At 38.8% G+C, this 11,619-nt stretch overlaps 1 protein-coding gene across 2 annotated transcripts; it reads left to right on the plus strand.

Annotated features, from left to right (window-relative positions):
* Positions 1-489: 489 nt before the first annotated feature.
* Positions 490-10,123, plus strand: LOC117418444 (protein FAM241B-like). 2 transcript variants are annotated; one of them, XM_034031508.3, is made up of 3 exons: positions 490-616; positions 5,031-5,153; positions 6,194-10,123. In XM_034031508.3, exons 2-3 carry the CDS (start codon positions 5,055-5,057, stop codon positions 6,455-6,457), a joined length of 363 nt encoding a protein of 120 aa, XP_033887399.3. In that variant the 5' UTR covers positions 490-616; positions 5,031-5,054; the 3' UTR covers positions 6,458-10,123. The 2 variants fall into 2 exon arrangements, with proteins under 2 accessions (XP_033887399.3, XP_033887401.3); XM_034031510.3 differs by lacking the exon at positions 490-616 and adding an exon at positions 640-887.
* The last annotated feature ends 1,496 nt before the right edge of the window (positions 10,124-11,619 follow it).

Below are 11,619 nucleotides of genomic sequence, written 5' to 3' on the forward strand. Positions count from 1 at the left end.
TAAAACGAGACTGACGTGAAACTTGTGTAAGACACAAAATATAGCGTGTACCTATTGACCTTTAAGGCATTTTACACGACTAGTGAGAAAAGGAAAGCGAATCCTCTACTCAAAGCAGAAGTCTGTCATACCACTCTGCCGCACACACTTGTAGATTATATATGATGTTAAATATGTATGTATGTGTGGAATTCAGAAACTACAAACAAATTCAAATGCTGAACAAGGATCCAAAAGGAAGGATGCAGGATAATGAAGCCGGGTCGGGACCAGGTAGGAGTGCCAGCGTGAAAGGTGCTTAAATGATCTCATTAGCATTCCATTATAGATGCTGTCCAGTGAACGTTCAACGTTACAGTGCCACATCCCTTTAACCATATTATTAATACAGACCACTGGCTTTCAAGCTGTATTCTTTGACAGTTCAATTACAGGTGACGTCCGGTATACGTTTCTAGTTATAACCATCCTAACAGCCAATCACGAACCAGAGAAATAGAAGAGGCGGATCTCTTGCGCGATTACGTACAACGTGGCCCGTGGCTGTAAATGGCTAGTGAATGTCGCAAATGTACTGTGGTAAAAGAAAAGTGAATCGAATTAGCTTAATACGGAGGTAAGATGGGAAAAAAACTTTGATTTAATTTGATAGAGGTATTGAACAGAATCTACATGTACGCCTTCTTGATTAAAATGTTGCAGGGTTGCACGACAAACCGAATCGGACGCATGCATTTGGAATTGATTTCTACTGAGCTAAAGGAAAACACACACGTCATTGTGTTTAGAATTTGAGGGTGACGAATTTGATGTCCGGACCAGCAAAGTAATTTGCCCGAACAGCAAGTTAGCGTTATGTGAATTGTTAGTATAATAAGTAATTTACAGTAAGTGACTGCTAAATTTTGCCGGGCCCATAGAAAATGTATATTAGTACTGTAACAAGAAATGCGCCGTTTTAACGTGAATTGACTACTTATTTCAGGCATTATACACAGCTATGGACAAAAATTTGGCATCACCTAGACTTTTAGGGAGATATATATAAGCTCGAAGAGCCAGCTGTCCAACTTTGATATATTGTATATGTTGTATTTATAGTTTTTTGACGATATGACAACGACTTTTTATTGTTTAGATTCAAATCCATGATTTATTCTTGCATGATGTAATGGTGTTCTATATATTGTGACATCATTTTTACTTATATCTTTAAATATGTATTAATTCTAATTAACATTAGTTTATATAAACTTAATTTTATTATATCATGCAATGCTGGCTCTGAGGATCAGCCTTGATAGATTTGGCCTCCTCAGCGCATCCGCATGCAAAACTTTTGAGTGAATTTCATTTATTTATTTATTTATTTATTTATTTATTTATGTTATGTTATATATTTATTGGTGTTAATTATTTTCTGTTGAGTCCCGCTGGCATAATCGTGTTCAGTCTATTTATCCATTTATGGCATTTTATTCTTCTTTATGTCGCATTGTCTACTTTTAGCTGTTCTAGTAATACTACAAACTATATCATTTATGTCATGTCGTTGACTGGTGAAGTGCTGTACTATTAGTTCACTAATTTTCTTATTTCTAATTAATTAAAGGTGGTTCTGAATTATTTTACATAACGTTGTTCCAGTCTCTCCAACATATTTTACTTCATCACATTTTTCACAGGCTATTCCATAAATAACATTGCTATTTTTACAGGAGGTATTAGTTTTTAGTGGATATGTGTTGTTCTTATGTTTAACTAGATTTTTACTTTTGTCCATGTATTTACACACTTTACATGTACTAGTGCAAACATTTGTAGAACCTATTCTGTCAATTCTTTTTTGTTTACTGTGAACTAAAATATCACCTAAATTAGCTTTTCTTTTGAATGCTACAACTGGGGCCTTAAGAAATACTTTTTTCAAATTTTCCGAATTATGTAGAATCCACAACTTTTTCCAAACTATGTTAAAAATATTAGGCAAAAAGTTTAGAGTAAGTCATTACTAATGGGACTCTTGACCTTTTTCTCTCTATTTTTATAATCTAGATCATCTCTTTTTAGTTTATCCACTTTTCTTAACTCTGTCTCTATAATTCTTCCTTTGTATCATTTTTTTTAAGATTTGTTTTTAATACATTTCTTTGTTTTACATAGTCACTTTCTTTCTTCGTATTCTTATTCCTAGACCCTTTGGGATTGCCCTTTTAGTGTGTATTGGATGTGCAGAGGACATGTGTAAATACTGGTGCATGTCAGTAGGTTTACAGAAGAGGTCAGTCTCAATTGAACCTTCTTCAAGTTTTGCCATGGTATCTAAAAATTATATTTCTTTTCTTGTCCGTCGAAGGTCCACCTTAATATTACTGTGTATTTCATTTGCCATTTTATGAAACTGGAAAAAGAGATTCTTCTCCATGTGTCCAAACCCCAAAAATATCATCTGCAAACCGAATGTATTCTGAAGGTTCTCTTTCTGATTTTCTAAGTAATTGTTCTTCCCATTTCCAAATGCATTCCTAATTTAGATCCTATTGCTGTACCATCGTTTTGTTTGTAATTCTTATCAACAAATGTAAAAACTGTTTTCTAAAACTGCTTCGATCATGCTCAGCACTTCCGCTGTTGGTATTAGTTTATCTAGTCTATCATCTGGTGCTTTCTGACAAATATATATGAACATAATTTAGATATTTTATTTAATATCATGTAATCAAAAACTACAAAATTATACCGCAAAAGCCTACCAGAAACCATAATAGTACAGTATTTCATGTTAGATTTTGAAATGTCAAATGTTTCCCTTGTCAGTTTTTCAGAAAGTCTATAGAAAGCTACAAGGCATTACGTTATTCAATATTTAATGTAACGTTATTCAGCAGATTTAATTCGACTTCATGAAGCAACATTCGTTAATTCTGTAGGGTGATGCAAAACGTTTGGCCGTATGAGTAGCCAGGCTGAAACCCTGTGTTTGCATCTCATTGATCCTAAAGCAAAGTCTTGTCAAAATCTTTCCATTCCTCTTGTGCACTCGGTACCGTGCATAGCTTAGTAATGTTGAAAGTCTGCACAGTTCATTTGATTAGCTGTGTTACTGTGATTGTTGATAATTATACACTGTCCTCATTCATATGTCACCGTCACTTTTATTGAGCAGCTGGCAGCATACAAATCTGCATATTCATGCATCAAATCTCACCCGTTTTTAAACTGAAGAACGTTCCTAGTTCTTTCATGATTTAATGTTCAGAAGCGTTCGTTGGTTAATACACCAGGTTTTATGTCACATAACATGTACAGGTGTTTTTTAAAACGTTACTGCAGATCAAGTTGGCGGAGTCTTGAGAATGCATTATATTGTGTGAGGGGAGGAGATGGAAACATCAGCGCAGGAATAATATTAATCGGAGTGACTACTAAAACCAGTAGAAATTAAACTGGCAGCAGCCTTTTTGTAGTTTCTTATTACCAGTACAGAATACCTTCTGCTGCTAATAAAGACTGCTGCCAGTAGTTTACAGGGATGGAAATAAGACTCCTATTACATAGCAGCTGGTTTTACTAGGATATTAATAAGACACACCTGAGCTTGTCACCGATATACACTGGCTGATCAAGCTCATACTAAACCCTGGAATGGGTGACACTGCTATGCAATAGGAGTCTTGTTACCATCCCTGGTTTAACATCAGGGCTGAATACAAATAAATATGTATATTTCATTCAGGTTTAGAAGTAAAGAAATGGGGAATTATATTAAACTGTTCTGTGCAGCTACTGTCAGCAGTACAAGCAGTAGAATTTCTACTCGCAGTAACATCTGCCCGTATTAATACCTGCCGTCACAGTGCTGCACCTTCAGAGATGGTCAAAGTTATTGTTTTTAATACAAAAAGTGGGATTAAACAGTGCTCTGAAGGAGATTCCAGCAGCGGTTTACTGGTTTCAGCTGGTCGTGCTGGTTCAGGAGACTGGGTGCTGTCTGAACTGCAGGTTAAGCTGGTCCATGAACAACTCCTTGTCTTCACTCCTAAATGGAGATAGTTGCTGTAAACCTAGGTGTCCAGTAAGAGACCAGTGAATATTTATTTTAATTCCCAGCTCATATATGGTAGGAATGTCAATTAAATTGAAAAGAATATTATCTGAACCATTGTAAAAATATAAGTTACAAGCGTTTTCATTTTAAACCGCTGACCTAAAACGACTTGGGGTTCAATTACAAGGTGTATCATTGATTCTTAACTGGACATCAAAAGGTACCATTTCATGGTTTGGTTTCAGCAAACTCTTAATGAGTATGGGGCTCCACAGGTATGGAGAGGTGTAGATTGATAAGGAGACCAGCCTTATGCTGCCTCCGTACACACGGCTACAATGCAGGATTCCCCATCAGAGATGTATTTGCTGTAAACCTTGACTGGGATTGTATAAACCCGCTGGGTGACCAGTAAGATGCCAGTGAATATGTGTTTCAGCTCACCAGCTCCAGCAGTTGCTGGAATGTTTTTCAGGGTTCTGAAACAGCTGAAGGTTCTAGAATGTTCAGCAGGGTGATAGGAGGTGATGACAGGTTCTGAAACAGCTGAAGGTTCTGGAATGTTCAACAGGGTGATGACAGGGTTCTGAAACAGATGAAGGTTCTGGAATGTTCAGGGTGATAGGGGGTGATGACAGGGTTGAGAAACAGATGAAGGTTCTGGAATGTTCAGCAGGGTGATAGGGGGTCACGACTCGGTTCTGAAACAGATGAAGGTTCTGGAATGTTCAGCAGGGTGATAGGGGGTCATGACTCGGTTCTGAAATAGATGAAGGTTCTGGAATGTGCATCGGCTCATGTTTAGGCATCCCAGTCCTGGTGAAGCTTGGCATGGACATTCCTTATCTTAAAGGAGTCACAACTTGGCACAGTAGACAGACGTTGGGTGAGACTTTACGCAGACAGTTGTTTCTTTCTTGGCATGCGATATGTGTGTTATGTAACCCTTTCACCCTTTCGTTGTGTGTACTTACTATTCAAGGCATTAACGTTGCAGTCTGAGAGTATGGTTCGGATTTTGGCCAATGGAGAGATTGTGCAGGATGATGACCCCCGGGTTCGGAAACCCCACAATCGGAGAGAGGAAGTCCATGTGCCCCGGCAGGTAAGAGTGGCCAGCAGGACAGAACTGACTATCCGACAAACAAGTAGGGCAGTGCGCACTGCCAGCCCCTAGGGGGAAGTACTGTACTGTTCCCTGAGCAAACTACCATCATATAATACATCTGTGCAAACAAAGTGCTTTATTATGAATCCACAAGAACATTACTTTAATTATTTTAATTTGAATATATTTTACATGAATGAGTGTGAGAAATACTGACTCGCATAAATTCGTCAATAGTCTAGTCTTCTGTGTGTGCTCTCTCAGGTACCAGACACACATCCCTGCCACTCTGTGATGTAGATAGTCATCCTCCTGCTCCTAGTCCTCAATTGAGAAATTTCATGTACAGTGAATGTCACGTATCTACTCTTCAGTTTTACTGTCCTGCTGCCGTACCTTTTCCCTGACACTGTAAGAGTTCTTCTAAGCTCCCCCCATTACTACATCCCCCCCCCCCAGATTGAGCAAATAGATGGTTATTAAAGTAATGATTAATCATTTTAAGCTTGTTGTTTGTATGGTGTAACCTGTAAGTTGTCATTCATACCTACATCCTCTAGAGGCTGTCAGCTACCAGCTCTGAACTGCTAATTACTGAGTCCTGGGATTCTGTGTTTTTATTAAACACTAGCTACCATAAAAACAGCAACAAAAAAATAAAATACAGGGATGGAAATAACACTCCCATTGCATAGCAATTTGATCCACTCCTAGTTTCACTGTGAGTTTAAGACACACCTGAGCTTGTTACATATACACTGGCCAATCAAGCTTGTTTTAAAACCTGGAGTGGGTGAAACTCCTATGAAATAGGAGTCATATTGCTGTCCCTGGAATATTATTTAATTTAGAATTTGCTGGAATTATAATCCATTTAAAAATCAGGCTTGCTCTGGGCAACTGATTGACAATTATTCTTTTTTTTCTAAAATGTAGTTAGACGTCACAGTTTTGGTGCACTGTTACAGAACAGTGAATACCTTCTCCTAGCTATTGTCAACTCCTGACTGCCTGTATTGTTGGTTTTGCTACTCCAGGGTTTCATCCGTCAGACTCACGATGGAGTGCAGGCACAGAACACACCGCAGGCTCCTCACGCTCCCAGGGGTCAGGGCCGCTCCGCCTTCTCTGACATGAACCAGCTGCTGGTCAACCTGGGCTTCCCTCGCTGGAACCTGGGCACGCAGGTCATAGAGCCCCTCATGTCCGTCGGGCTGCTGCTGGTCCTGGCTGTGGTGGGGCTCCGGGGAGCCCTGCTCATGGGGCTCCTGTACGTGGTGGTGACCCGCAGCCAGCAGTGATCCCACAGGGACCCCGAGCCCTCAGCACGCCTGCCTGGACTCGGAGCACACAGAGCAGCTTTCCAATCCAGGGCGCTCCTGCAGGCTTCTGCTGGGATTGCTGTAAGAATCCGGAACATGACACTTGGTCTGTCTTGAGGGTCTTCACTGTTTTATCTGCCTTGAATGATTCTCAGGGAACATGCAACAGGTTTAAATGTCTTTAACCTTTTTTTAATTAAAGAATATACTGGTGTAATCGTTGTGGGGCCTATTCAGTTGATTTAAATGGTGGCTGACCTAAACACAGCTGCTGTTTGAGTCATCTCTCACTATGTGTGTGAGTGTCTTTGGTGCGTGTTTCTCTTTAAAAAGTCTGATATGGCCTAATCGAATATTTAAATGGTGGCAGTATCTAGATCCACAACTATAAAAGCCGGGATGGAAATAAGACTCCCAATGCATAGTGATTTGATCCATTTCTGGTTTTAGTATTGGTTTTAGCTTGATACATACACAGTGTGGCTAAGCTCACATTAAAACATGGAATGTGTAAAACTACTACACAGCAAGGGTCTCATTTCCATCCCTGGTTTAGATCAGTTGAATATAGGCATGTATCTTCACTTTCAGAAACAGTGCTTTCAGATCCTAGTTGTTAATAATTAAGTTTATACAAATTACACATTTTAATACAGAGTCTTTCTAAAATACAGTTTTCTATATTTATAGGCATATGTGTTATCAGCATATGAAGAAACAGGCACTGAAATGTAAACAAACCTGCAGGTCTCTTTTAAACCTGCTACCTGCTTCACCTTCAGGGTTCACAACAGGATCCCAGTGACCAGATAAGGGAATGTTTTCATGGGATATTCAGTCAAATCCCAGTTCTACTGTCCTGGTTGCTGGAAAGGTGTTTTAACAAAATGTCAGGAGATTGGAATGTAAATGGTGGGGAGAAGACCTGTTCTAGATGCATTAATAACCACTGCGTGCAGAGGTATCTAACATATTTAAATGTAAGTGATTATTTGTAAGTGTTTTCTTACTTTTTCAAAGCATTTCATAATGCAGTTCGGTTTGGTCCTGCATTTCCACGTCCGGTTTGAAGCAAACGTCTTGTTTGTTTTTGAATTCTGTTATAAACGAGCATCCATAGCTGTCTTGAACTTCTCAGTCTAGTAGACAGTTGTGTTTTATTCAGCTTGTTTTGACTGCATCATTCAATGCCATTTTTCCAGTTGCCAAAAGTCTGTTTCTTGTTGTTCATAAATAGTAGAGTAGAAAGGATGGAACCATCCTATCCTGAAGAATAGCCAGCTCCCAGCTTTAAAAGGAATCTCATTAAAATGAGAGAAAGCTGAACTTTCACAACCTGGTTAGAATTGGAAACTTAGAGGCCAAGAGAAACATTATAAAACAGGCTGTTCAAGTGTTAAATATGGATCGCTAGGAAAATGAGATCCAGAGACTGTGTTCTTTCACACAGTTCACCTAGATCTTTGGCAATTTGTGTGCAATACAGTGTACTTAGAACTGTAAGACTGACCCTAAGACATTGTGGACTTGCAGAACCATCTCTAAATGGTGTTATTGGGAATCCAGTTGAGACGGCTTCATTGCTAGTGGGCAGAGTTATGTTGTCCAGTTTGCCTCTTCAGTGTTGGACAGAATAGAATTTGTAATTTTGTCAGACACATGTACAAAGGCTTAACTTTACCCATAGGCAGTTTCGTGTTCCATTGGTGATCTCTCTCTCTCTCACCTCCTCCTGCAATGCTAATTGTAACAATAGTTTCTGATTCACTCTCTTGACACACTGCAGTACACACGGACTTTGGGTGGTTTGTACAGCTTTTCTAACCAATGATGTCGGAGAGAGGTGAAGACCCATTTAGAATTGAAGCTTGTATTTAAGTGCAATTTGCCTTGTGTAGTAGTTTAACCAGTTCAGTTATTAATACCATGTTGTGTGTGTTTAAATCGACTGCCACTCTTTTGCTTGCTTCCAGGTGTGCTTTTCTTAGGATTCAAAATAAGTGGCACAATCTACAAGACATGTCAGAAGTAGGCAGACACAGAATATAGATGTGTGAAATTGATATGCGATGCATTTTCTCTGCCATACACTTCCATTCATTTCATGTGTCTAAAGGTGTAGTTCTGAAAGAACCACATGTGTTAACACACATGTATGTTAAATTTAAAGTATGATATCTGGAACTGCTCTACGTTTAAAAAAGCTCTGTTTTCAAGCCATGTCTTGCACTTCCTGGATCACCTGGAGGGTGAAATGGTCTTCACCTCTTCACTGGCTTTTTTTCCTGTCAATAACCAATCAGCTGCTTCCTGTATTGACTGACATGCTTTCAGCCAGTAACATGCTTTGACCAACAAGACACTGCTGGGGTGAAATGACAGCATTGCTCGCAAACAGATTTCTTTAACCTAGAGTAGTACCAGATACCATGTTTTAAAATGAAAATTACTGATTCTTTCAAAACTGCTCATTTGAGACCAATGTAGCTAATTCAAGTGCAACATGGGTAAGGTTTATATATTTATTTTGTTAGCTACAATCACTTTAAATAAAGCAAGAAAGGCAAACCTGATTGAATTATGGAACACTGCTGGGTCGTGGTAGCAAGCATGTTTGAGATTGGTGTTGATGGACTTCGCCATGGTAACGTGAGATTCCTCACCCCTCACTCCTCTCCATTAATAAACAGTGTTCTGTCAGGCTGCTCAGCACACCCCTCCTGTGGGCATGTCTCTGCAGTAACACTGCGCTGAATCATAGAACATAGAAATAACATTGCCGCTGAATCTGGGTAAGATTAAAGCTATTGGGGACTTCAAGCTTAAAGCAGTCCCATTTCCCAAAGCCATAGATTTAAAGACATGATTGTGCAAGTCCAGCCTTGGTTTTCATCTCACTATTATAATGAAGAGCCCGAGTGTTTTGCATTACTGTGTACAATATGCCTTGGGAGAGTTTTTTATTTTTTTATCTGAAAAAAGATTTAAGGGAGAAATTGCCCAGAAATGCAAATCCTTACATAGCTTCAAATGTCATTGTATGTATTTAATTGTTCACCTTTACTTGTCTCTTTGTGATGTTTGCAGTCATTTGCAGTGCTTCTGGGTTCTGATATTATCCTCTATATCTTTTAAATTGCTTTGAACTTGTCTGGAGAATCCTAACTGCCTAGCACTGAGCAGACTTCCTCTTTTCAACTCTGCTGGCTCCACCTACTCTGCATATACAGGGAGGGGGAGCAGGGGGGTCCAGCCAAGTTGAAATGCCATTTTGTCACATGATTTGAATGGAATGAGGAAGTGTGTTTGGTGCTGTGCAGTTAGAAAAAATAAACCAGATTACATTTTGAAGTTACTGTTTTCAAAGTTGACTTGTGGTTTGATTTATTAAAGAATGAATTGTTCTATGTGATATAGCTATCTTTTATCTGTATATTACTCTTGTATATATAAATAATGAGTCTGCTTGCCAGTACGGATTTTGATATTGAATACCAGTATACTATATTACTGTAATTTGTATACCTGAAATATGATGAGGTTGCTCACAAATGCTTTAAACACACTGACAAAAATATCTGAATGCCTGAAATGGATTGATGTCTGTTGAAAATAAATCATTTCTAAAATAAAATCCAAAGTAAAGTGTGTCTCTTTGTTTCATGCAATCAGAAGGGGCATCACTGAGGTATTGCATTGCAAGTGGGGTTATTGCAATTGTATTGAGCACAGTTTGAAACAGAATATCAGAACCTGTCCGTCCTACTTTGTCATGACGCTGATTTCATTTTGGCCAAGATGGGCGGAATGCTTCTAACATGCAACTAACGTACTTATTGAATGTTGTGTTTTATTATTATTATTCGTAGAGGTGGGCGTTTTATATTAGTAGTAGCAATTGCAGTTCTATTTTGCATTTATACTGGCACCCAGCCCTTAATCAGTCTTTCCATTGCTGCATCCAGAGTGACTTCAACACCAAGTCCTGGTTCTTCACTGCAGTCGCGCACTCTGGCAATTTCTTTACAAATTCATTTAATCGATTGCTGTTAAGTAATGTGTAAATTGTTTTGTGTTTTTTTTTTAAGAGTTAATATTTACCAAAGTACTTGAATAGTTATGCTGAGGAAGGCTGTCAGACATTTTGGAATGGCAGCTAGCACTGGTCCAGATAAGCCGAGTTCCTGCCGTTGTTACGCATTAAAAATATACGCACTGCAATTTTCATTTAATGGTTACACATATACGCACAGCAATTTTGCTGCACAGCTTGTCTGCCTCCACTCCCACCGCCACTAAAACTTCCACTAACAACTACATCTCCCAGAATGCAATGTCTTCAGTTACAAGGAAATTATACAGAAGAAAAACCAGCCCAACAAACATTATCCAATCTCTGGCTAGCCCTGATGTCTTTGCAGCCAATCAAAGTAAATAAGAAAACAAGGACGCTACACAAGTTGAAGTGTGAATCGTCCAAGGCAACCGCTGAAAAAAGATGTCTGTAATATAAAACAAACAGTTTTATAACTTATTAATGCTTTCCTTATTTATCTGTATGACTTGATATTGAAGTTTTAACATGTTCACTGAGTGTAATGAATGTTAAAATAGAAGTAACAAAAAATGTGCTGAGCCGATAAAGAACCTTGTAGAACACACGCGTGGCTGTACAGTAGTTCAAAGTAACATTGCAGTTAAAATGGAAGGCTGTTTTTTTAATGCTTACTCCATTACCATTAAAGATTGTACAGTATTTAATTGAGATTACTCATGACTTCAAGGTAATGTTGCATTTTACTCCCTGAAAATACATTTTACTCTCTCAGTGTTAAAATTAGAGGGTAAGTTACTCTCTGACCGAAAAATTTATCTGGAGTGCTGGCAGCTAGGCAGGGACAGTCTGTTTCAGTTCCTTTCTCTCTTATAGAGACAACACTGCGTATGGAAGCAGGTTCATAAAGAGGTGGGTAAGATGACAGATCTCACAAACAAGATGGTTTCTGAAGTTTTGTCCTCCATGTGACCCTCACACGTGACAGAGTTAAGTTCCCCAGACTGAGTGGTCAGTTCTATGAACTCTGCTTTTAAATGCTTGTTTAGAATTCACTACATTGGACTAGAGCAGTGGTGGCCAATAT

Source organism: Acipenser ruthenus, chromosome 13 (genome assembly GCF_902713425.1).
Source record: "Acipenser ruthenus chromosome 13, fAciRut3.2 maternal haplotype, whole genome shotgun sequence".
In the NCBI taxonomy this organism is placed as follows: Eukaryota; Metazoa; Chordata; class Actinopteri; order Acipenseriformes; family Acipenseridae; genus Acipenser; species Acipenser ruthenus.